The sequence below is a fragment of the Neolamprologus multifasciatus genome, chromosome 23, assembly GCF_963576455.1.
Source record: "Neolamprologus multifasciatus chromosome 23, fNeoMul1.2, whole genome shotgun sequence".
Classification (NCBI taxonomy): Eukaryota; Metazoa; Chordata; class Actinopteri; order Cichliformes; family Cichlidae; genus Neolamprologus; species Neolamprologus multifasciatus.
Window position 1 is genome coordinate 40,358,426 of NC_140460.1, and position 27,546 is coordinate 40,385,971.

The window sequence follows — 27,546 nt, forward strand, 5'->3', positions numbered from 1 at the left end:
TTTAAGCTTCGACAATAAAGGAAGATAGTTTTATACAAGTCTTTGTGGTTTTCTTGTCACCCAGATGCCCGAGTACTTAAACTTGTTATAGCTGGGTTTAAAAGGGGCTAAAACACAAAACTCCCCAGTTGTCGTACAGATAGACTTTGCCTCGCTCTTCCCAAAATTCACTTTATATCCAGAAATTGTCCCAAATTCCTTAAGTATGCATTAAGGTGACCTTGAGGCTCTTAAAGGCGCCTATAATAAAATGTATTATTATTATTATTGTAAGTCTATCCAAAAGTTTGTGGAGGCTGTTCGATGGGTTGGAAATAAATAAAATCATGTCGTCGGCATAAAGAGAGACTTCATGTTCGATACCCCCTCGATGTTTTCCCTCAACACCAACACATTGTCTCAGAGCAACAGCTAGCGGTTCAATGGCAAAAAGGAGACAGAGGGCATCCCTGTCCTGGGGGGCAGATTATTGTTAGTCCGGACGGCTGTTAGAGGGGAGCAATACAATACTTTTATCCAAGATACAAAATTAAAGACACATTTTTTAAGCGTATAAAAAAAAATCCCATCTCACCCGATCCAACGCCTTTTCTGCGTCAAGCCAAATTACAGTTTCCAATGTATCACCTTTAACATGGGTATAAATATTTAATAGAGCTCTAATGTTAAAAAAAGAGTGCCTAATAAAGCCCGTCTGGTCTGGTGAAATAATGGAGGACAAATACTTGTGTAAGCGACGGGCCAACACTTGAGCCAGGATCTTGGTGTCTGTGTTGAACAAAGATATTAAACGACATGAACGACAATCTAAATGGTCTTTTTCCTGTTTTACAATTAAACACATCACTGCTTGATGCATTGTTGGAGGCAACGACTGTGAGAGGAAGGATTCTTCAAAAGTTGATTTTAACAGTGAATTCAGTCGGTCAGAAAACTTTATGAAAAAATCAGATGGATACCCGTCGGGGCAGCAGATTTTCCAGACTGCATGCTCCGTACGGCCGTTTCAATTTCAACATTAGAGACAGGTTCCTCCAGACTAGCGATCGCATCTTCTCCCAAGGAGGGAATATCAAAAAACTTATTGAAATCATTGTGGATCTCAAGGATAGTTTGGTTGTCTGTAGACCTTATTCCCTGGTCATTGTAGAGCTCAAGGATAGTTGGTTAGCTGTTCTTAGTCGTAGCTGGTGAGCTGATAACTCGCCTGTTTTTTCTCCATGTTCATAAGCGTAGCTGCAACTTTGACTCAGCCTGTTTTGTAGATATGAGATTGTATTCAGTTTGTCATTGTAACCGCTGTGTATATAATACAGGCTCAGGAGAGTGGCTGTACACAGCATGTAGTTTAGTCATTTCATCAGCTAACTGAGAGAGGCGCTCGGTCGCTATTTTATTCTGTTTGGCACAAAATGAAATTATTTGGCCTCTCAGATGCTTTTAGAGATTCCCAAATGACTGATGATGACATCTCTGGGGTCTGATTGATAGAAAAAAAATCTCTTTGAGACCTTTTGTAACTGACAAACTCTTCATCTGCTAACAACACTGAGTTGAATCTCCATGGCTGATAGTTGGAGCAGGCATCAGGAATACACATTAAAAAACAAGAGGAGAAATCACCAGAGTCTTATAATCACATTCTGTAACTAAAGGGAGACGTTTTTCTATACAAATATATGTTTTATGGACATTAGAAAAAAAGAGTATTGACGTGAAGCAGGATTATGAAATCTCCATACATCAGCAGCCCATAATTATCAAGAAAGCTCTGAATGACGCATGACTTTGGACTAAGTGTACTTTTGTGTGAACTGTGGTCCATAGCAGATAATGAGCAGTTTAGGTCTCCCTCAAAGATGATATTGTGTGATGACATATTGGGGAGCCGCGCAAAGACATTAGTGAAAAATCTGTGATCGTCCCAATTAGAGGCGTAGATATTTGCTAAGATCAAAGGAAAACCATAAACTATATTTTCTGCACTATAAGTCGCACTTAAAATCCTGTAATTTCTCATAAATCGACAGTGCGCCTTATGGATGAATTCTGGTTGTGCTTACTGACCTCGAACCGATTTTATGTGCTACACGGCGCTCAGAAACCTTTCAAAAATGTTTTGGTACGACTTTGCTAAGCTACGAGGCCGCACCGCTTGATGGATTGTTGGAGCATTACAGCTACGAGGAGCCTCGCGGAGTGATACGTACTCTGCTTCAACGTAATATTACTGTATTGAGTGTGTATAAGGACCATAAATGGCACCTGTAAGAGACACGGTTACAAAGAGGATTTCAAACTCCAGGCTGTCAGTCACGCAGTAGAACCTGGGAACAGAGCAGCTGCTTGTTATTATGCTCAGCGTCTGTTAGTTTACATTTTGACTGCACGATTGTGAGCTTTTTGTTATGCACAAAAACAACATTGTTTTCTTTTATTTATGGAGCATTATTATTTAATAAATGCTGATCATTTATTTCTGAGTAATTGTTTCATGTACATCTACGCTGTATGTTAATAAATGTGCCTGTGTGAGATTTGGGACACAGCTTTGACTAAGAACTCTCTTTTTGTTCGTACTTTCTGGCTTTAAAAATATCGAGATATATATCGTATATCGCCATCCAGCTAAAGAATATCGAGATATGAACTTTGGGTCATATCGCCCAGTCGTAATATTGCAATAGGTTGTCCGTTAAACTCAAGCGGGGCTTGGGCCCTGGCACGGCGTAGCCACACAATCCTGGTAGTAGTGACGCTCGGCTATGACGGCGTGCGGGTTACCAGCTGGCTTTCTCAGGATAGGGCTCCTGTGTGAGCGGTCGACAATAACGTCTTTATCCATACCCAGCACTTCACGTAGTAGCACGGATACGGCCGTGGAGGAGCTCGAGTCCAGGCCCTCTGGGATCCCTATGATGTGGATGTTAGCTCTCCGCTTCCTGCCTTCATCACATTTATCCTTCAGGTCAGACAGCTCCTCCTTCATACTCTCTACTGTAGACTGCAGGGTGGTCACCTCATCGCTCCACATTGACAGCCCATCCTCAGCTTCTTTCACTAACCTTTACTCCATCAACTTCGCCGCACGTCGCCGCCATGCTGTTAGCGATCTCATTTCTCAGTCCTTGCACGTCAGCCCTTATATTGTCAAAATCTTCTTTCAATGCATTTCTGAGTTCTTCTTTTAACAGCGTACTAATGTCCTCTTTAATGGATTGAAGAAGCTCCAATTTTAGAGCAGTAGGATCCACATCACGCGCGTCTGTTGAGTCTGCTCTTCAGCGGCCGTAGAGCTGGACGCTGCCCTTTGGCCATCATCGATACTCTCGCCCGAGATCGCACCGGGGCTAAAATATTCACCTGCTCAGCTGTTTTTGATCAGTTTGAGCCTGTGTGGTTTGATCAGGTGGAGGAACGATGTGATGCTATAAAGACATCATCTTGTCCAAATGATGTTGTTCCAACACGTGTTTAAAAAGATTTTAAAGGTTGTTGGTTCCGACATCTTAGCGATTTTTAACAGCAGTCTTAGTTCAGGTGTTGTACAGCCTGTTTTAAACATGCTGTTGTACAGCCTGTACTAAAAACCTGATCTGGATCCTCTGTCCGCTCAAACTTCAGGCCTATTTCAAAGCTTCCCTTCCTGTCGAAGATTTTGTAAAAGATTATATTTGTTCAGCTGCAATCTGTTGTAAAGGTTTCAGTCTGGTTTTAAAGCTCTTCACAGCACTGAAACTGCACTTTGAAAAGTTCTTAATGATCTTTTATCAGCCACTGATCAGGAGACTCAGCTGTGCTTTTGGATCTGACCGCTGCCTTTGACACTGTTGACCACAGCATCTTGATGTCACCATTGGAGCATGGCGGCATCAAGGGCGCTCTATTAGACTGGTTCAGCTCTTTTATTAAATCGCATTATTACATTTGGGGCTTATATTTGACGGCAATGTGACCTTTGAAAAACAGCTGAGCTCAGTTGTACAGCGGTCTTTCTTCAAACTGAGGCTTTTATCTAAGGTGAGATCATTTATATCTTTTAAAAACCTTGAACGGGCGATCCACGTTTTCATGATCCCAGCTGGATTATTGTAACTCCTTATATGTTGGAGTTAGTGGGACCTGCCTGGCAAGACTGCAGCTGGTCCAGAAAGCTGCAGCTCGTCTTCTGACACAAGCTCAAAGACATTTATCGTCCCAACAACCATATATACGCTGGTCCCTCGCTGTAACACAGTTCACCTTTGGCGGCCTCGCTGTTTCGCTGATCTTTTTTGTGCAATTTTGCATGCTTTTGTTTTTTACAGCGCGTTGTGTTCTGCGTCCTGATTGGCTGTAGACCATTGTCAGCCAATCTCGTGCCGTGTCTCCTGTACAGTACAGAATGTGTTCAAATTTACAGCAGTGTGACTCTGCAGTGCTGCACTGTATGTTTGTACGTTTTGTCCCCAACAAACAACAATGATGACGAGACGTTTTGCACCTGTGGTAGCAGCCAAAGGCAGAGGAAGATGCTGACCATCATAGTTTCAACAAGGAGGCAAAAAGGTTGTAACTGTCCACAACAAGAACATCGTAAGGATGGAGTCAGCTTTGGCTTTGTGGATCAGTGACCGCAGGAAAAAGAACATCGTGCTGGACACCAACATTATCTGCATAAAAACTCAAAAGCTTTATGAAACTTTACCTGACAGCGAGGAGCCCAGGCCATGGACGAGTGCTCCTCACACAGAACCAAGCTCATTTAATGCCAGCAAAGGCTGATTTGACACATTTCAGAAACACTTTGCTTTCATTCTTTAATAATGAACTTATTTTTCTATGAAGGTTTGAACTTTGTTTAAACAAGAGAGAAAAGTGTGAAAATGTTCATGCCTGTCTGAGAAAAGTGTAGAAAGTGTGCAGTGAGGGTTTAACTGCCTTAAAACTTCTATAATAATTGTAAAACATAAAGCTGCTACTTCATTCTGAGACTTATTTTTAGAACGTAACTCGATAAACGAGCGACCGCAGTAATGTATTGTGTTTATTTTGAAAACTCTCAACAGGATCTTCAGATTTATTTTGAAAGGTTTATCTGGAAAACACACAAACACATAACCAGGAAACAAAGAGCGTGATATGAAACGATAGACGTTTTCATATGGTCATCATATATACATCGTTCTATCGAACAGCCCCAGCTCCTGCTGTCAGTCTCTGTAAATCTGCTTCTAGCTTCACTTAGAAGACACTTGTGACGGGAACGTGTGAGAAGTTTTGTGCAGACAAGTGTGGATTTAGAGTGTGGGACGAGCTCTCCACAGTCTTTGTGGAGATCCACATTCTGCATACTGCCTGTGAGAAGCTGCAGACATTTGTCCTCCAAATCCACTGAGCAGCTGCTCGTGGTGGTATTAGCTTCATGTGTGCGTGTTAGCATGAAGCCTCGGTCACACTCTGCTGTGGACACGGTCACGGACAGCTGGACGCCTGATGGACGAGTCGTCCTTCCTGTTAAACTTCTTTGAGCATGAGAATAGCATGAGAAGCTCAGTGGACACTGTTCAGTGTTTTAACTCTCGCTTTCACTTCAGCTTCACCAACAACAGCACAAGCAGAGCAGCCCACTGCCTGCATGGCTGGGACAGCGCCCCCTGGTGACTGTAAACCACTACAACATGTAGACGGCCGTCTGCAGGCTGGATGTAGCACCACCGCAGAGACGTGCTGCAGCTCTGTTTAGTTACCCAGCTGACAGCAGAGGCTGTAGTTTACAGTTACCAACATGGAAACTGAAGCTTCATCAGCTGGAGCTACAGAGCTGGAGAACAAAGGAGACTGAGAGGCCAGAATGATGTGGGAGGAAACATCAAGAGCCTGTTTGAAAGGAGACACATGTGGATGCTGTGCCAGTCTGTGGTCTGTCAGAAGTCAGCTGAGTCACACTGCAAGAAGCTGCAGAATCTCAGAGGAGGAGATTTGGAAGTGTTTGTGGGACAAACTGGACTCAAAGAAAGAAGATGTTTGTGAAGTCTTTGGTGGAGGTGAGCAGTGTGAAGCAGAACACATGCAGATGAATCAGGAGGTCAGCATCAGTGTCTCCTTGTGGTGGACGGTAAAAGAATCAGAGCCAACGCTCCCGTCCACCCTCGGCATGAAGCAGTGCTGTTTCTGAAACAGGAGGACAAGTCCAGAGAAGACAGAGGAAGTAAAGATGAGGGTGGGACAGGACAGCAGGACTTCCTTCAGACCTGCAGCTCCATCACACTGCTGTAGGTCCTCTTCATCACACATGTACCTGCAGCCTTCTTCAAGTCCAGGAGTCACCTCCACACAGTGTAGAAGCCTCCTGTGCAGACCATGGAGTCCAGCCTCTGTCAGGGAAGTCGCACTAAAGCCTGAAAGACTTCAATCTGTCTCTGCTCCACCCGAGAAAGACCAGCACCGTACTTGTTGTGCATTCAAGGAGGGAACATCAGCACTGCATCGTGGGAACAACACCGCAGGAACAAAGACACAGCACGGCCGATGAAGGACAAAGGAAAGGTGAGTGAGAAGACCCTGGTGGTGTGGACGGACCTGCAGGGGCTCCAAGACTGAGGAGCAGAGACGTCCATGTACCAGCTGAGGATGCTGCAGTGATCCAGGGAGCTCGGTCCAATCTGAGGCCGTGTGAACTACGTGGACCACAGTTTCTTCACAGACTTCAGCCACGTGAACATCTGGAGATCCAACAGTGCACGAGCTGTGAGCCATCAGCTGTTTCTCTCATCAGCTGCTGTAATGAGAGCTGCTGGAATCATCTCGAGCAGCAGGAAATCACTGATGTTGTTTCTAACCAAAGATATGGGACTGAGCTCGCTGAGCTCCTTCTACTTTCATCCAGATAGAAACTGCTACAGTCTGCTGATTATTGCTTTGATCCATCACACGAGCTCTTTATCCTGTTCTTCACTCTCATTGGTTCTTTGTCTGCTTGTTTTTACAACAGTCTTCTGATTGGTCAAAGAAGACAATCAGCTGTGACTAAATGTAGCTCCTACAGCAGTGATGGGAATAACTACTGAAGCTAATCCAGTATCAAAGCTCAGGAATCAGCAGCTCCCACCTCGTTTTCTTTCAACAACTATTTTTAGCTGCTGTGTTTTTGTGTTTCTGCAGACCTCAGACATCCTGCTGCTCTGGACAACTTTTTCATTCTTTTTTATCATTCTTTTGCTTTTCTTTTATTATTATGTTGTATGTATTAATATGTGAAACACTTATTCTTTGTGTTTTTGCTTTGCTCCTGTCAAACTGCTTTAATAAAATCTGCTGCAGTCTAAACTGTGGACGTTCCCTTTTTAACCCTTTGTGAAACAATAAAGGTTTAAATCTGAGTATTCATCTATGTTAGTGTTTAATGGGTCTAATAGGTTGCTTTGGCCTTTCCCAGTAATATCTTCCCTTGGAGTCTGTGGTCCAGGCTTCTAAAACCATCCCAGGTTAACAAGAACTACAATCTAGAGGAGAGCTGCCATAACAGGTGTGACTGATGAGATCTGACCTGCAAGGTTACTCAGGTTTGTTTGTATCAGGACAAGCAGGGAAGACACCTGGACGTCAAAGTAGTTAGAGCTGGGCGAGTGTCCTCACCCACATCGGCTTCACAACTCTGCATCATCTACTGAGTAAGACTCAGAGGATCAGAGAGTAGAAGGTCTACAAAGAGCTGAACCAGACTTCCTGTATAAAGGTTTTAGTTCCACAGATCGACAGTGTCAGCACAACTAAAACGTGGAGACTGACCTCAGAGTTTCAATTTGATGTTGTGGATTCTCCAGAAGAACACACAGCTGCTTCACTTCTGCATCCTGAAGCTTGTGGTTACTCAGGTCCACCTCTCTGGGATACGAAGGGTTGAGCTTCAGCACTGCTTCCAGATAATCACAGCTGATCTCTGACAAATCACAGCGCTCCAATCTGTATAAAGAATGAAAGATGTAAGTTTATTAGACAAAGTGCTTGAAATCATTCAGTGTTTCATCATCTGTTCAGAGCTGAAGAAGGTTCAGAATGTAGAAGTTTAGAAAATGGAAACTCCAAACAGCTGAAGCCAACAGGAAGCAGCTTCAAACAAACACAACAAGAGAAAAAACTCTGAATGTTTCACATTAAAGTCGTACATTTCTAACAAGAGTATTTTAAAGCAGCGTCACTGATGATCATCTTCTGCCCAGTAAAACTTTGGTTTTCCTCATGTGAGTGTTAATGATGCACAAAGACTGTGAGTGCAAAGAGGAGCGAGGAGGATGACAGAGAGATGGTACAGGAGCATCAAGAACCCGGCGAGGAAATGAGCAGAAGGACTTTGGAGCCTGTTGGATTGAAGCTTTCACAGAGATGTGTTTGACTGGACACCACCAGGACAGACTTTTAATCCCAGGATTTGGATGAGCTTTCTGTCTTTATGGTCACAAATGATGCTGTAACTCTGTGACTGTCCTGGAACTGTCAGCAGTGTGGTTACGTCCTTTTGACCTGAGTTTCCACAGCTCTTATAACAGCAGTGTACATTCAGACTGAGACACGCTTCAGTCTGTATGGACCTGTTTCTGTAGCTGCCACCATCATTCTACATGTTTGTACATCAGCTTATCAAATCCTGTCTGCTGTCTTCATTTATTACTCTTCAGTTTCAGTTTTCAGTTTTATTTGTCATATGTAAGTTAGCACAGGGTCAACATTGCAATGAAATGTGTTTGATGAGCAGCAGTCACTCAGCAGCATGGTACAGTAGAAGAAAATATAATAAAATATAATAAAATAAAAAAAATAAAAAAATAGAAAAATAGTAAAGAGCAAAATATTAGAGAGATGTGGTAAAAGAGAAAAGATGACTAAATATATATGTATCTATAAATATAAATATATGTACACTAGTGATTAAATAAGAAAATCTTGAAAAGAAATATGACGGGAGGGCAGATGGGATATTGCACAGGAATGAGCAGCAGAAATTACAGTATTGCACTTTTTAAATTTAAATATCAATGACAATAAAGTGAAGTGACCAGTGCAGATTAAACAGAGTACTTGTGAAGCTGCAGGGTAGCTTCTGAGTGCGTCCTGTGCAGTGTGTGTGTGTTTAAGTGTTGTGATTGAGGTGTCGTACGGCTTGATGGTAGAAACTGTTTTTAAGTCTTGTAGTCGAGCAGACAGACTCCTGTAACGTCTGCCAGATGGTAACAAGGAGAACAGCTGATGTGCTGGGTGGCTGTGGTCCTTGATGATGCTGTGTGCTTTACGGAGGCATCGCTGGAGATAAATGTCCTGAATGGCAGGAAGCCTCGTGCCAGTGATGTGCTCTGCTGCCTTCACCACCCTCTGTAGTGATTTACGGCTGCTGGCAGAGCAGCTTCCATACCAAACTGTGATGCAGCTCCTCAGCAAGCTCTCAATTGCACACCTGCAAAAATTTGAGGTGATGTTGGCGTTCATGCTAAACTTCCTCAGCCTCCTCAGGAAGTAAAGCCGCTGGCGAGCTTTCCTGATAGCAGTGTCTGTGTGAAGGGTCCAGGAGAAGTCCTCTGTGATATTGACTCCAAGGAATTTGAAGCTGCTGACCCTTTCGACCTTGACACCGTTGATGTGGATGGGCTGGTGTTCCCTGACTGGTCGTTTCCGGTAGTCCACTATCATCTCTCTAGTTTTGCTGATGTTGAGAGTCAGGTTATTTTCCAGACACCACTCGTACAGCGCCATCACCTCCTCTCTATAGGCCGTCTCATCATTGCCTGTGATGAGGCCTATGATGGTTGTGTCATCAGCAAACTTGATGATGTTGCACTCGTGTTTAGCAACACAGTCGTGTGTGAACAGGGAATATAGGAGGGGGCTAAGCACACAACCCTGTGGCGTACCTGTGTTTAGGATGAGTGATGAGGAGGTGTGCTTACCAACTCTCACCACCTGGGGCCTGTTTGTGAGGAAGTTTAGAATCCATCTGCAGATCGGTGTTCCAGCCCAAGGTCGACGAGCTTCGTGGCAAGTTTTGAGGGGATGATGGTGTTAAATGCCGAGCTGTAGTCGATGAAGAGCATCCTTGCATATGTATATATATATATATCACCTGCTTCACTGTCACTGTGTGGGCGGAGCTGCCTGAGCCCCGCCCACACAGACACAGCTCCTCTCTGGAGCTAAACTTCTGCTTCATCTCCGCCTCTTTTCTTCATCCTCCACCTCTCTTTCCTCTTCTTCAGTGTTCTGCACCCACGGAGCCTCACAGCCGTTAGCACGCCCATACCTGAGCAGCTAGCATTACCCAGCATGCCGTGCAGCAGTGTCAGTTTGTAAATGTGCAAGAATTCCTGCTCCAAACTGTTTCATAGAGTGCTGTGTGCCGTGACCTTTGACCTGCTAAAGACAGTCAGCTGTGGATTATTCATTGTTGTGTCTGATACTTAGAACTGTGAGGAAGAACGCTACACAGTTAATCAGGGTCCCCTCTCTCTGAATCAGGAAAGGTGGGCAGGCCGCGTGTGGGCCGCGGGCCATACGTTGAGTATCACTGTTTGAAATGTGAACATTGTTCTGCTGCAGTCAATGGACTAAACCAGAGAAGAAGAAAACAGACTTTACCATGAAGATCCTCAGTGTGGATCAGTATAATATCAGCCTGATGTCTGCAGTTTAGTGTCAGCACAACTTTCACATCATATTCATCTCAGCACAACTAAAACATGCTGACTGACCTCAGAGTTTCAAATCGACATCGTGGATTCTCCCGAAAATCACACAGATGCTTCACTCCTGAACCCTGCAGGTTGCTGTAGGTTCCACTCAGGTCCACCTCTGTGGGATACGAGGGGTTGGACTTCAGTGCTGCTGCCAGATAATCAAGGCCAATATCTGACAAACCACAGTCCTTCAATCTGTATAAAGAATGAAAGATGTAAGTTTATTAGACAAAGTGCTTGAAATCATTCAGTGTTTCATCATCTGTTCAGAGCTGAAGAAGGTTCAGAATGTAGAAGTTTAAAAAATGGAAACTCCAAACAGCTGAAGCCAACAGGAAGCAGCTTCAAACAAACACAACAAGAGAAAAAACTCTGAATGTTTCTCATTAAAGTCGTACATTTCTAACAAGAGCATTTTAAAGACAGCGTCACTGATGATCATCTTCTGCCCAGTAAAACTTTGGTTTTCCTCATGTGAGTGTTAATGATGCACAAAGACTGTGAGTGCAAAGAGGGAGCGAGGAGGATGACAGAGAGATGGTACAGGAGCAACAAGAACATTAAAGTCTGGCGATTAAATGCCTCACTCCTAAATGACAGCCAGTTTTGTGAGTTCATACATTGAACTAAATACTTACTTGGAGTTGAACACAACTATGGAGATATCGCCTTTAACTCTCTGGGATTGCGCCAAGGCATACATTAGAGGTCGCATAATATCATTTGCAAGTGCCAGGAAAAAAGAAAAGAGGCTAGGCGGTGTGAATTGGAGGCCAAAATAAAACACCTAGAGCAACAACACAAAAAAGCACAGACAGCCAATTTGCTTTCCGATCTTAAAATGTTACGTAGTGAGCTTAATAGTTTAATAAACAAGAAAATTGAGGGCAATTTAAGATTCATTAAACAAAAGTACTATGAACAGGGTAGTAGGGCTAGTAGATTGCTGGCAATAAGACTCAGGAAACATTAAACTTGTAATATGGTCCAAAAGTTGAATTCAGATCAAACCCTAATTACTAAACCAAATCAAATTGCAAGTTGTTTTGCCAATTTTTTCGAGTCATTATATAAAAATTCAGATACATGTAAAGATAACAATACACTATCTGATTTCTTAGAAAAGATCATTTAAAAACACTGCCAGAATCTGTAGCAAAGGAGTTAGATGAACCAATTCGAGAACAAGAAATTTTACAGGTGATTTCAAACCTTAAAACTAAAAACAGTCCTGGCCCTGATGGTTTTATTAACGAATTCTATAAAAAACTTATGGACAAAGTCGCACCCTTATTACTGAAAGCTTACCACTGCGCTCTGGAGACTGGGACTATGGCGCCGTCCTGGAACGATGCTACAATTGTCGTAATCCATAAAGAGGGCAAGGACCCCACAAACTGTCAATCATACAGGCCAATCTCATTACTTAATACTGATTTGTGCATTCTCACCACGATTTTAGCCAAAAGAGTTAGTAAAATTATTACACAGGTTATAAATCCAGATCAAACGGGGTTCATTGCAGGAACGCACTATGGGGACAATGTTTGTAGATTGTTGAACTTAATGTCCTTGTACAAGACCAAACAAGAAGAAACAATGATTCTGTTTCTTGATTCAAATTTGGGCCAAACTTAATTAAGTGGATACAGATTCTTTATTCCAACCCAATGGCAGCTGTACGGGTAAATGGAACAATGTCAGCCAGATTTCCACTGGAACGTGGGCGTAGACAAGGATGCCCACTGTCGCCCCTGCTGTTTGATATAAGTATTGAGCCTCTGGCGCAGTTGATTAGAGATGAACATGAAATTCAGGGCCTTTCAGTTAATGGAGAACAGCATAAATTGTCCATCTATGCAACGATGTACTTTTATACATTTCAAATCCTGCAGTCAGTTTACCTCATTTAAAATAAATTATTAGTACATACGGTTACTCTCTGGTTACAAAGTTAATATTGACAAAACATTGGCAATGGATATCCGGTCGTTCAGTCTGACATCACTAGCCGTGTCTGGGCCTAAACTCCGCTGCAGGTCCATATATCAAACGATCAATATGGCATTACTGAGAGTTGAAAAACTGTCTAAAGTCTTTCATCTTTAATAAAATGATCAGCGTTCTGCTCTACCAGGTGTAACAATTGAGTTTAACATCCAGGCATCCATGAAAATGGAATTTATGACATTTAACGGAGTTAGAAGTTAGCAGGAAGTTAGCTCGCTAGCTTCTATTTAAATACAATATAGCATGTCCTGACTGCGGGGTTTTGGAAACAAATTAAAACGTACAGCTCTGTTATCACTTCCAACATAAATGAAGACAGAAAACTAAACAGCAGTGATGTTTGTAGGGTTACTGAAGTTTGGCTAGCTGGAATATAATGATGTGCTACGTGACCGCTAGCGACACAGCTATGTTAGCATAATATAAACAAGCTAACTTTTTTCCCACTCGATAAAAGTTAACGTGAGTGTTCTCGGTGGTCAGGAACAAATGTAATCGCATGGCAGGATGCTGTAAAAGAACCAAACTTCAGCCAGGAGAACAACTGAGATAATCCATCCACAATACGAGGTTAGTCATTCATATACTGCTGCATGGGCTGGGCTGTAGTTACATCCTAAGGTTTTAAAAACTGAGCTTAAATAAATGATTAGCGGTAATAAAAGCCGAGGGAGGTCAACAGTGATCACTGACTGTTTTAGGAGCTTTGAGATTAAATAGAAGAAAATACAAAACATTAAACATAGGGGTGGGCGATATATAAACGATATACGACAGAAACTATATAAATTTGGCCAACGATAGAGATTTTGACTATATCGCTCTATCGCGATAGCGCATGTTGATGATGTCATCAACTGCTCAGTGACAGGTTGCTTCTCCCAAAGACAAGAACCAACAGACTTAAAAACTCCTTTGTCCCACACTCCATCAGACTGTTTAACGCCTCTCTGGAAGGGAGAGGGAGGGGAAACAGGAGGACAAAGGAGGGGGGAACAACAAAGCTGTAGTGCCTCTTCACTGTGCAATACCTTTGTGCAATACTTTTGTTAATAGTCAACGGTGCAATAGACCTCAATACTTTAAATGTGCAATTCACTTGTATTTTTATTTTTATTTTTATTCCTATTTATTCTATTTATCCCCTTCGTATATTTTATTTATATATGTCTCTGTATTTATATATGTGTGTGTGTGTGTATAATATAATATTCTGCTCACGCTCTGTAACTTCTGTCGGTGCTGTGCTTTTGGAAACCGAATTTCCCAGAGGAACTCACCAGAGGGATTAATAAAGTTTTATCTTATCTTATTAGCCACCAGTCTGCTGTTGTGTTCAGTGCTGTTGGCCTCTGACAGTAAAGGTGAAGTGTGAAAGAAATGGACATATTTGAAGTCCAACACCTTTTTCCAGTCACATTATTAAAGCAGACAAACTACAAGCTCATTTTCATTCCAACAAGTCATCTTCTGACCTGGACTAACAACACTGGTCTCTATGTGCAACTGGTTGTGAGACCAGTGCTCAGGGAGCGTCTACAAAGTGCAACACTGAAAGAACATCACACACTCATTTGCTTCCAGCACTTTCACACAAACATCTACTGTCATTATTGTCACCAAACTCTGTGGATCCTTTATTGCAAATTCAAATGGGATCAAATGGTCAGACAAAAGAGGGTTATGAGGAAATATGATGAAATGTTGTGTATTAGCAGCAAGTTATTGAATCTTTTTCCTCAGAAACCAAACAAAATGATTGACAAACATGTTTTTACAAACTCAGTGTTGGACTTGGATCAGCAGGATAAGCTGATGTTTAAAGGCATTTGAGTCTCGCTGTATGAGAGTCCAGTTATTACTCCATGTTTATGGATGATGTTCTTTCAGTGTTGCACTTTGTAGACGCTCCCTGAGCCTCACAGCCAGCTGCACATGGACCAGCTGACATTACCCAGCATTAGAGGCGGCTGTAAAAAATTAATGTTCCCATTTAAATGGTTTTAATTTGAATAAAACGATGTTGATTCATTCAATCCTGAATCGATGTTTAATATAAATGTATTTTGCCAGAATCTCAGGTTAAAGCTCACAAACTATTTCAACAAGCAGCAAACAGCTAAAACAGTAAATGAGAGCAGCTAAACACACAAAGATGGAAACACAGAGCGTGGATCGTTCACTCGACGGCACGTACACGGACACGCCGTCGGGGCTGAAAGTGGACAGCTCACAGATCCTGAAGCTGCAGGTTTCATCTGTCTCCAACCAAAACTGAGTGAACCAGCAGCAAAGGAAGATCCAAACTCTGCTTCACGTTTGATAAATATGCTCATGAATTCTCTCTGACTTTGGCTGTTACTGCCTGCACAGCTCTCTCTCTCTCAGTGTACTCCAAGAACAGCTTCAAACATCTGTTTCTGCATCATTCACTGTTTATTAGCCACCAGTCTGCTGTTGTGTTCAGTGCTGTCGGCCTCTGACAGTAAAGCCTCATTTCTGCTGTTCCATGGAAACTTTTTAAAATGATGACAGATTACAAACTCTCAGCTGTGTCTGTAATCAAACCTCTGTAACTTTGCTTCACTTCAGCAGCATCAGCTCATGTTCACATGTTGATTCATGGCTTGCTTCAGTTTTTGATCGACTGCAGAATATTTTGAAGGTTATCTGCTATAAAAAGCCAGAAGAGGAAAATCTGCTTCATGTGTTTCTGTTTGATCCTCAGTGACTTTGACACAAAGGCCTCTGCTGTGATGATCACACCTCTGATCAAGTCTCACAGTGTCACAACTGATAAATGATCAGAGTTAGAATATTTCTGACTGTCTGCAGTGTGCCGTGACCTTTGACCTGCTAAAAACAGTCAGCTGTGGATTATTCATTGTTGTGTCTGATACTTAGAACTGTGAGGAAGAAGCTACACAGTTAATCAGGGTCCCCTCTCTCTGAATCAGGAAAGGTGGGCAGGCCGCGTGTGGGCCGCGGGCCATACGTTGAGTATCACTGTTTGAAATGTGAACATTGTTCTGCTGCAGTCAATGGACTAAACCAGAGAAGAAGAAAACAGACTTTACCATGAAGATCCTCAGTGTGGATCAGTATAATATCAGCCTGATGTCTGCAGTTTAGTGTCAGCACAACTTTCACATCATATTCATCTCAGCACAACTAAAACATGCTGACTGACCTCAGAGTTTCAAGTTTACATCCTGGACTCTCCAGGAAACCACACAGATGCTTCACTCCTGGATCCTGCAGGTTGTAGTTGTTGTACAGGTCCAGCTCTCTCAGATGGGAGGGGTTGGACTTCAGTGCTGCTGCCAGATAATCACAGCTGATCTCTGACAAACCACAGGTCTCCAATCTGTATAAAGAATGAAAGATGTAAGTTTATTAGACAAAGTGCTTGAAATCATTCAGTGTTTCATCATCTGTTCAGAGCTGAAGAAGGTTCAGAATGTAGAAGTTTAGAAAATGGAAACTCCAAACAGCTGAAGCCAACAGGAAGCAGCTTCAAACAAACACAACAAGAGAAAAAACTCTGAATGTTTCACATTAAAGTTGTACATTTCTCATAAAAACAGGAAAAAGACTTGAAAAAGTCGTGTTTTTCCTTCCAGGAACCACATGGCTTCACTTTTAAAGGTGAAGTGTGAAAGAAATGGACATATTTGAAGTCCAACACCGTTTTCAAGTCACATTATTAAAGCAGACAAACTACAAGCTCATTTTCATTCCAACAAGTCATCTTCTGACCTGGACTAACAACACTGGTCTCTATGTGCAGCTGGCTGTGAGACCAGTGCTCAGGGAGCGTCTACAAAGTGCAACACTGAAAGAACATCACACACTCATTTGCTTCCAGCACTTTCACACAAACATCTACTGTCATCATTCATGTTCCTGCTCCTCTGGATTCACACGGAGCCTCTGCTCATGCTGTTGTCACGGTGAATCGTAGTATGTGGCTCCATAACTCAGACTGAGCATGCTCAGAGCTGATTGGCCTGACTCTGATCAGCTGATCTAGAAGAGGAAACTCTGCTATATTTACATTACTATATCTACACCTGAATCACAACACTCACACAAATATATCAACTGTGTTTAATATTTTGGCACGTAGATCATTTATGTGCTTCAGCTCTTCTTACATTTTACTGCAAACATGTTTCAAAAGGAGCAGCTTTTACTTTGAAGGCCAGCAGCCTCTGCTTCCTGTTTTCATTGTTGGATAATGGAACAAGTTGATGCTTCAGTGCTTTGAATTGCGTTACACAAAAATAAGCAAAGTTTTCATGTTGTTCAGGCAGAATCGAGCATTGAATGAATTCACACGTCAATAAACATTTTCATCAGCACGAGCAGGACAATGAACGCAGGAAATACCCCAAACTGCCATTTCTCATTCTACAACTTCAACAACTGCACATGAATTATACTTCATACACAGACCCACAGTCTCTGATTGCTCTGAAATCTCACTGACAGCCAATAGAAATAAAGAAAAGTCCAGACTGACAGTCTCTGTGGGGTTAGGCAGTGAACTGCTCACGCTGCGTTCAAGTGCATCACAAACTATTGGAATTGGATCCAACTTTGTGAAGCAGATTTCTTGTCAGCTGCTGTTTTGAACATTTCCTCATGAACTGTATTAAACTCTGTAAATGAACTGAGAACTATTTCTACATTTGAAACTATGGATCCATTTTCCCGTTCACTTCTGTACGTTAGTGTATAAATGAATGTTAGACTGGGCTCCATGGAAACACTTGGACTGGTCTCAGCTGCCTTCTTTCTGTAGTCATTCCAACAGAGTCCTTTCTCTTCTCCAGCTTCTGTTTGAAATCCTCTCACAGAGCCTGAATCCTGCTTTGCTGTCATGTTTGGGCCTGTGTTCGGCTGCTCTGTGTTCCTCTGCTTTAACACACACCTCACCACAGCAGCTGTGTGGGTCGTCTCTGTAGCAGCCAGATCAGCTTCTGATACATGAACATCATCACAGCTCCTAACTTCTTCACATTTGTCTTCAGACACATCGTGAACATTTAGGAACTAAAGAAAGTTTCAAAGATCAGAAATATAGAAAAACAACAACAGCTGCAGTCAGTGAACTCACCTCAGAGTCTCCAGTCGACAGTTTGGACTCTCCAGTCCAGCACACAGAAGCTTCACTGCTGAATCCTGCAGCTTGATGTTGTGACTCATGTCCAGCTCTGTCAGATGGGAGGGGATGGACTTCAGAGCCGAGGCCACAACTTCACAGTGAGCCCCTGAGAGTCGACACTCAGTCAGTCTGTGATTACAGAAAATATCAAATGTGTTATTATAAAAGCAGAAAGTCTGCATTATAAACACAGACTGAATGTATATGAAGACAAAACAGAGTGAGGTCATAATCTGATGAACATCTGTTCTTCACATCTGTGCTTCAGTTCCTCTTATTGTGTTTGACATGACACAATGATTCAGTCTCTCTCAGACCTGCAGACTTTTAATGAGAATCTTTGTTTGGCTTTAATCTGCAGATGAAGGAGGAAGATGGCGTCACATTTAGGCTTCCATAATGTCCACAGTCTGTCACTGAGATCTGATCCAGAGTCAGGGTGAAGACACACATTTGGACTGTTTCCTGTCTTGAATCCAGGACATTTTGAATGAGCTCAGCTCAGTGAAGAGTTCCAGCTGGAAAGATAATCTCTGTTTGCTACCTGCTGTCAGGTACGACTATTCATGTCCACACGCACGTTTGATTTTTGACACAACATAAATGGTGAGCCGGTGTCAGAGGAAGTGAAAGCATCCACCGAGGACCGGGGGAGTGGGAGGACTGGGTGACCAGGCCAACAAAAAGGTGATCACTGATACAGGTCAGCAAACATTTGCTCATTTGGTGTCTTAGAGCAGACTCCGCCCAGCTTTGTCATCCATGGTTGCTCTTTCAAAGGAATCTAGTTACATATTATTTTACTTAATGATCTACTGACACCACTGACTATGCAGGACAACCCCACGTCTGGAGCCAGTGCACATGTGCAGTTCAATTCCTGGGCAGGTTCTGAACAAAGTTACTAATGTGAAGCTAATGTGGTTAATCAAGATCTTCATAACTATGTGAAGCACAGTGCACATGCCCCTACATGTTCTATAAGCCAATAAGAGGACATCCTGTTTTTGGCACACAAAAGTTTCTCAGGTTTTGATTACAAAACAAGCAACAGGCCAAAATTATTTATAGATTTAGACACAATAATAGATTCCTCCCAAATCTGAGGAACTCTGACGCTCAGGCATTAATAATTAATAACATTTTTCAAAGCTTATCATTTGGACATATACAAATTACCCTCCTTGGGATTATGAGGTCCTCACAAAAATGAATATTCGCTGTCACAGTCTGTAAATGTATCCAAGTCACAGCAAGCATTTTGAAATAAGTCCTAATCAGTCCAAGAAAAACAGTCTTGAAGGGTCTGGATGGACTCACTGACCACAGCAGAACCAGAACCAGCACTGAGGTTTAGTTCTCTTTAAGACAGATTTCATGATGGGAACCAAATAAAACACATTTTAGTCAAACATGCCACAGAGAGCTCTACAGAAAGATTTATTAGGTTCCTTGATGGAGCCATAACAAACGTCAGCGAGCGACCTCCCAACTGTACATTGATTAAAATGACAAAATAAACTGGGAGCGTCTGGTGTGACGTTACTGTGGTCTGAGTGGCGACTTCCACATTCGCCCTCAGTTGAACGTACACATCGGTAACAAGGATCTGTGGAAACTCTCTTGGTAAGTAAAAAGGATGCAGGGAGGCGGATCAAAGTTCAACCTCAGCGGTGATTCCCTCACCACCACTTTATCACCAGCTCATTATTTTAAAGACAGAGACCCTCACACTGGGCTTCACTAGTTACTGCTGAGTCTCTGTTATACAGAAGGCCCATACCACATTGAGGAAATAATAATGTCCTTAGTTTCAACAATAAAGGTGAAAATGACTTTGAGAATAAAGAAGAAATGTGGAGATTTGCTGTTTCAGGACAAAGTGCCACAGCTGCTGTACTCTCTGAGTCAGTGAAACTTCAGCAGTGGTGTTAGCTAAAGAAGGGAAATGATTCCTGTCACACATCCATGTGTTATATAAACACAGTGTGGTGAAAAGTATAAAGATGCTGAAAGGATGGTGCAGAAAGCTGAAAAACACAAATCTGGAAGATTTGTACAAAATCAAATGTCTTGTAATGGACGGATGCGAGGTTATCGATGGTTCCACCTTCGCACAATAAAGAGGATGGATGCTGCAAAACTGGATGATGAAATATTGGTTCAGCACTTTGTTTGAAAGCGCTTTATAAATAAAGTTATTATCCTTATCATAAGACGGTGGATCACTTTGTTTCACTAACTCATCTAAACAAAGCGTTTTGTAGAGGGGACAGCAAACCTGGCAGTTTGTCTTGAAACAACAAATCTCCACATTTCAACTTTTTTCTCCAAATACAATTTTGACTTTAACCTCGACTTTATCTTAAAATGATCGGGAATATTTTTCTTACTGTGGTCCTAAAACTCGGCTTTACTCCGTTTCCATCGGAGCAATAAGGTCGGCTTTCTTGTGCTCCATGGTAAACCTGTTCACCGTGGAGAAATCACACTGAAGAACTCGGCAAGTAAGGCCGCTGTGAGCTCCACATCTCCAGCTTCGGGTCCCAAAAGAATAAAAGTGACTCTCGACTATACTGGAGAACCTGAAGATCTCCACAGAGCTCTCACTAAGTGGCAAGTCAGCATCCAGGTGAGGAGGATGGCTGTGAAACCAAAACGAGCCAGAATGACTCAACAATCCACTTTAAGAAAAACAAACACACAAATCACTCTGGCCCACTCACTGCTGCTACACGTCACCAACCACCAAACATGATGATGATGCTGGCATCAAATAATCAAAGCTCAGCTTCTCGTCTGGTGATGATTTTTGATCATTTCTATGATGATCGTACCAAATAATGCAGATACGACATGATCACGCCCAACAGTCTGCCAACGGGCACAGACTGACCTCTTCCTGCTGTGAGTCGTCCCTGTGAGAGCCTCGTCCTTGTGACTTGGTGATGCTGTGGTGTGTTCGTGACCTCACATGCTGTTTGTGTGACTTTTGTTATAAAGGGGCGGAGTCACGAGTGGTGACGGTTTAAAAATAATGACCTGCAGTGACCTTTGACTCTAATTTTGGATGTATGCTGGCACACTGCCGTCCATCTCAGCTCTGTAGTACAGAGGAAAGAAAAACTAAAGAACTGGAGCACATTTGCTGATGGTGATGATGTCACAGATAATGTGATTGTTCACATGTTCAATAATTAGTTGGAAAAATTAAGAAAGTGCAGTCAGAGCCCAGATAAAGACAATAACATCAGACAGAAAGAGCAGTGATCAGAAGCACAAACAGAGGCTGCTTTGGACCATTTTCACTGTTTCACACAGTTTCACTTTACTACAAACACTTTGTAAAGTCTCACTTCAGTCGTCTCTCCTAAGGAGCAATGCTAACAGACCAACAGCAGAACAGACATGAGCAACAGTCTCATTACCGTCTGCTGCACCGTGTTAACACGACCGAGCGGAAACAGCACACAGATAAAACATGTCAGACTGCAAACTCAGCGTAAGACTAAAAACCGACGACGTGGTGAAAAACTCACAGTTACACACCCACATACATGTGAAGGTGCACTGTCCTACCAAGGTTTCTGCCAGAATAATACAAATGTAGTGTTCTGATAAAAAACAAAAAAAATGTAAAAGCATGAAAACAACTATTCACTGTGAACACAAAACAAACTCAGAAACATAAAGAGTGAATCAGCTGATTCAGTGTTTGTGACAAAAACATTGGATCCTGGTTAATAAGTTTGATTTGTTTGTTTCTGTATTATTTTGTGTATCGTTCTTATGAGCTGTTGTTTTTTCAGTGAAATATTATTTAATTGTTTTAAGCTTTTTGTTGACTTTGAAGTGCTTAAGTTGATATTTTTGAACATTTAATTTGTTCGATTATTGTAGAGTCGATAAAGCTGTCAAACGCACAGCTGCTTCCAGCATGGCCGGAGGAGAGGTGGCCGAGCAGATGCACAACACACACAGCTCACAGGTTTGCATTTCTATATATTGCAGATGTTGCAGAAATTGACAGTAAAGAACTCAGAGATCCAGCGCTGTCTCCTGCCCCTTATTTATACACCACAACACAACGACAGGCGTAACTCACACAAACGGGTAACATGAGGCTCAGATGCTTTGGACATGTTCACATATACTGGACACAGAATGATGAAGATGGAGCTGCAGGAAGGAGAAAAAGAGGAAAAACACAGAAAAGATTCACAGATGTGGTGAAAAAGGACACGACAGGTTCTGTTTGTTCGTTTGGTTTTTCTTTATTTGGTAAAGATTCAGAAATAAAGAGAAGATCACATGTTTGAATATTATATTAATGTTCTGTAATTACAACAAGTTGTAAAATCTTTCCAGAGTGAGACAGAGACTGTGCAGAGACTGTAGAAGGACAGAGCAGCAGCAGAGCAGTCCAGATACACTGATGATCCTCTGTCAGATCCAGAGGGACACACAGGGGTGATGCTGGACTCTACATTGTGTCTGACAGTGGAGCTGTTCTCAGAGCAGTTCACTCTGCAGCACTGACAGTCATCTGCACTTCATTCCTCTGTCAGTCACTGCTGGATGAAGCTCTCCTCTCCACCTCCCAGTAACATGGCCCAGTCAGAGCGTCTCTACACACAAGCTGCTGCTGCTTCAACCTCTCTGGATCATCAGGACACAGCTGCTCCTCTCTCAGCACACACACCGTCCTGTTTACCATCATGGCCACCACCTGCAGAGAGAAGGAGGAAGAGCAGAGGAGATAAACGAGTGTTTCCAGAGACTCTTCATCAGCTGTCAGTCAGTGATGCAGCACATCCAGTATAAAGAGCAGCAGGGACTTCAGTGCTGGGACTGTACTAGGACTCATTGTTGCTTCACTTTTTCTAATCTTTGGATTTTTATTGAAGTTGCTGAAAATGTTTTTCCCTCCTAGTTTGAGTTTGGACTTTCATTCATTAGAAGAACCTTGGTGTGTCCACTCTGAGCTCTGTAGGAACCCCAACAACAAGCCCAACAATCCAGATGGACGGTTCCAGCTGTTAACTGGAGGAATTCCATCCAAACATCTGCTCTCACTAAATTCTTCCTCACCTACAGACTGTGTTCTTCACTGCTTTAAACTTGGAAATGAATGCAGTCATTGGTCTGCGTGCTGCTTTGTTCAGAGAGCTGATTGGCTGTTGACAGTGTTTGATCAGAGCTTGTCAGCAGTTACTATGGTGACCATAAAGGTGAGAAACAGGAAGTGTTTGTGTCCAATCCTGAAGCCTGTCACCGTTCTCCTCTCACAGCTTCACTGAGAAGCTGCAGCTTTACAGGAAACACTGGATCTTTGTTTCATACTGACTGTGTTTAGTACAATACTGCTGACAGCACCACCCACTCACTCCATCACTCTACTGACCTCAGAGTCTCCAGTCTGTAGTCTGGACTCTGCTGAAGATCAGACAGCTGCTTCACATCTGGATCATTCAGGTTGTTGAATTCCAGGTTCAGCTCTCTCAGATGGGAGGGGTTGGACTTCAGTGCTGCTGCCAGATAATCACAGCTGATCTTTGACAAACCACAGTCGAACAATCTGTATAAAGAATGAAAGATGTAAGTTTATTAGACAAAGAGCTTGAAATCATTCAGTGTTTCATCATCTGTTCAGAGCTGAAGAAGGTTCAGAATGTAGAAGTTTAGAAAATGGAAACTCCAAACAGCTGAAGCCAACAGGAAGCAGCTTCAAACAGGAAACTGTGCAGAGTTTCAGACTATATGTCCTGATGCAGCCAGTTGGATTTTGGAGATTTGAATCTCTGTTCTGTGACTAAGTCCTTGAATCATTTCTTCCAGTTGGTCCAACAAGACAGACTAAGTATTGGACATGTGTTGTGGCTCCATTAGGGGAGCTTCTAAATGTGATGTGATGACCCCTCTGGGTCTGTCAGGTCACAGCACTGAAGAGAGCTCAAACTGGGCACACAGTTGTTCCAGTCTGGACCAAAGACTCTATACTGGGACTGAGGGACTGCTTTGACTGCACCCACTGGGACTTTTTAAAGGCTCATGTTCTCACTTAGATCATTGATTTCTACTGACATTTCTTTCTGGGAAAAATGGGGATTACTTTGGAAACAGGAAGTATTTTCCCCAATAAGCAGCCCTGGATTAGTAAATTACTCCAACATGTTCTCAGGCAGAAGAAGCTGTCTTGTTATGAGGGAGAGAAGAAAAAGATTGAGGCACAGAAACTTGTTGAAAGAGAGATAAAGCAGCTAAAATCAGGTGTAAAAGTAAAGCAGAGGATGAGCTGAATAAAGGACACTCAAGGCTGGCTTGGAAAGGAATGAAGTCCATGGTGGGGATGCAGAACAAGGAGCAAAGATGAATGTGATGCTGAATCAGCAGAAGACTTGGACTCATTTGATTCCAGCTTTGATATCATTGATTTCAATGAAGAGCTTTGTGATTGTAGCAAAGGGCTGGTAGCTCTGAGAGTCCCACTGATGAGGTGTTTGTGTGGAAATCTCTTAGTGGGACCAAAGAGAGAAAAAGCCCTGGTCCTGATGCTGTGGGAGGGAAATGATTGAAGTGTGCTGTGAGGAACTGACTGGGAGATTTTCACACATTTTCCAGTCCTCCTTGGAACAACAGGAAGTTCCCAGCATATGGAAACAAAGGTTAAGTGTCCTATGGCACTCAGTGATGATGGTGCTGTGGCCCCACCACCTCCACCTCTTTGTAAAGGAACTAACTGTAATCTGAAGCTTCAAATGGAACTAAGACTTCCTCCACTAGGTGGCAGTGTCTGATGAGAAAGTGTTAGTGGAGCTGGCCTGGAGTCAGAAACAGGAAGATGCAGGATTTGGGCTGAAATGGGGAAAAGTGGTTAGCACTAGTGCCTTAAAGCAAGAAGGTTGTAGGTTGAAGCTTGTTGGTCAGCTGGGCCTTTCTGTGGAGGTTGGATGTTCTCCCACAGTCCAATGAAATGCTGCTTAGGTTCATTGGTGCTTCTAAATTGGCTGTAGGTGTGGATGTGAGACAGTGCTTCTCTGTCTCTCTCTGTTGGCCCTGTGATGGACTGCTCACCTGTGCAGGTGGACCACGCCTCTTGCCCTATGACAGCTAGGGCACAGGCTGCAGCCCTGTGAGCCTAAGCTGAATAAACAGTTAGCAAAAATGATCCATAGATGGCCTGAAATTCCCCAGTTAGCAGTTTGGTAGATAGCTATGACATGCTAATCCCATCCAGCAGCTGTATTCTACCTGTAAGCTGATCCCTGCTGAGCCAAAGCACTTTTTCATATACAAATTACAACCTTTAATAGAAACCTATTGGTCAGCATCTTATTAGCCTGCTGTTAGCTTCATTCCACAGAAAACTGAGAGAAACTAACAGAGTTGATAAAGAATAAAGAGAAATGTGCTGATTTAAAGCCTTTGAAGCGGTTCAGATGATCTCTGTCCACTTCTGTCCACTCATTCATTCATGTAAGCTTTCTAATGCAGCTTTGATCTTCACAGTCTGCTTTATGAAACTCATTCTAACCCTGAATGTCAGAGTGTTCCTCCTTCTCTTTCCCATCATTCATGCTGGCAGTGGAGGAGATTTGGATGTTGGACTGTGTTTTGGATGATGTGTGTATGTTTGTGTTGGACTGCTGTCTGTAAAGCAAACGCACATTTTGCTTTGGATTTCAGTGTCAGACAGACTTTAAGGTGGAATGAAGAGTTTGAGAGTTTCACAGTGAATTTTCCAGTGGAGGATTTTTCTTCTTCTTTGAAGGTTTGAAATGTGAACATTGTTCTGCTGCAGTCAATGGACTAAACCAGAGAAGAAGAAAACAGACTTTACCATGAAGATCCTCAGTGTGGATCAGTATAATATCAGCCTGATGTCTGCAGTTTAGTGTCAGCACAACTTTCACATCATATTCATCTCAGCACAACTAAAACATGCTGACTGACCTCAGAGTTTCAAGTTTACATCCTGGACTCTCCAGGAAACCACACAGATGCTTCACTCCTGAATCCAGCAGCTTGTTCTTAGTCGACGACAAGTAGTCATTACTCAGGTCCAGCTGTCTCAGATGGGAGGGGTTGGACTTCAGTGCTGCTGCCAGATAATCACAGCTGATCTCTGACAAACCACAGTCCTTTAATCTGTATAAAGAATGAAAGATGTAAGTTTATTAGACAAAGTGCTTGAAATCATTCAGTGTTTCATCATCTGTTCAGAGCTGAAGAAGGTTCAGAATGTAGAAGTTTAGAAAATGGAAACTCCAAACAGCTGAAGCCAACAGGAAGTAGCTTCAAACAAACACAACAAGAGAAAAAACTCTGAATGTTTCACATTAAAGTCGTACATTTCTCATAAAAACAGGAAAAAGACTTGAAAAAGTCGTGTTTTTCCTTCCAGGAACCACATGGCTTCACTTTTAAAGGTGAAGTGTGAAAGAAATGGACATATTTGAAGTCCAACACCTTTTTCCAGTCACATTATTAAAGCAGACAAACTACAAGCTCATTTTCATTCCAACAAGTCATCTTCTGACCTGGGCTAACAACACTGGTCTCTATGTGCAGCTGGCTGTGAGACCAGTGCTCAGGGAGCATCTACAAAGTGCAACACTGAAAGAACATCACACACTCATTTGCTTCCAGCACTTTCACACAAACATCTACTGTCATTATTGTCTCCAAACTCTGTGGATCCTTTATTGCAAATTCAAATGGGATCAAATGGTCAGACAAAAGAGGGTTATTAGGAAATATGATGAAATGTTGTGTATTAGCAGCAAGTTATTGAATCTTTTTCCTCAGAAACCAAACAAAATGATTGACAAACATGTTTTTACAAACTCAGTGTTGGACTTGGATCAGCAGGATAAGCTGATGTTTAAAGGCATTTGAGTCTCGCTGTATGAGAGTCCAGTTATTATTCAATATTTATGGATGATGTTCTTTCAGTGTTGCACTTTGTAGACGCTCCCTGAGCCTCACAGCCAGCTGCACATGGACCAGCTGACATTACCCAGCATTAGAGGGGGCTGTAAAAAATTAATGTTCCCATTTAAATGGTTTTAATTTGAATAAAACGATGTTGATTCATTCAATCCTGAATCGATGTTTAATATAAATGTATTTTGCCAGAATCTCAGGTTAAAGCTCACAAACTATTTCAACAAGCAGCAAACAGCTAAAACAGTAAATGAGAGCAGCTAAACACACAAAGATGGAAACACAGAGCGTGGATCGTTCACTCGACGGCACGTACACGGACACGCCGTCGGGGCTGAAAGTGGACAGCTCACAGATCCTGAAGCTGCAGGTTTCATCTGTCTCCAACCAAAACTGAGTGAACCAGCAGCAAAAGAAGATCCAAACTCTGCTTCACGTTTGATAAATATGCTCATGAATTCTCTCTGACTTTGGCTGTTCCTGCCTGCACAGCTCTCTCTCTCTCAGTGTACTCCAAGAACAGCTTCAAACATCTGTTTCTGCATCATTCACTGTTTATTAGCCACCAGTCTGCTGTTGTGTTCAGTGCTGTCGGCCTCTGACAGTAAAGCCTCATTTCTGCTGTTCCATGGAAACTTTTTAAAATGATGACAGATTACAAACTCTCAGCTGTGTCTGTAATCAAACCTCTGTAACTTTGCTTCACTTCAGCAGCAT

General features: G+C 42.5%; 1 protein-coding gene and 1 long non-coding RNA gene across 5 annotated transcripts in view; both read right to left on the reverse strand.

Annotated features, from left to right (window-relative positions):
* Positions 1 to 255: 255 nt before the first annotated feature.
* The window catches only part of LOC146492337 (NACHT, LRR and PYD domains-containing protein 3-like), a 71,324-nt gene continuing 44,033 nt past the window's right edge, over positions 256 to 27,546 (reverse strand). For 3 of the 4 annotated variants that reach the window (XM_085150996.1, XM_085150995.1, XM_085150994.1), the window contains 4 exons: positions 25,837 to 26,031; positions 15,904 to 16,080; positions 10,719 to 10,898; positions 256 to 7,944 (listed from right to left, as the gene is read on the reverse strand). In XM_085150996.1, the coding sequence (XP_085007122.1) occupies positions 7,752 to 7,944; positions 10,719 to 10,898; positions 15,904 to 16,080; positions 25,837 to 26,031 (745 nt within the window). In that variant the 3' untranslated portion in view covers positions 256 to 7,751. The remainder of the gene's footprint in view (positions 7,945 to 10,718; positions 10,899 to 15,903; positions 16,081 to 25,836; positions 26,032 to 27,546) is intronic. The other variant, XM_085150997.1, reaches the window with a different exon arrangement.
* Positions 17,476 to 17,900, reverse strand: LOC146492338 (uncharacterized). The gene is made up of 2 exons (XR_014872340.1): positions 17,836 to 17,900; positions 17,476 to 17,771 (listed from the first exon to the last, which is right to left on the reverse strand). It is a non-coding gene; the product is annotated as an uncharacterized LOC146492338 (long non-coding RNA).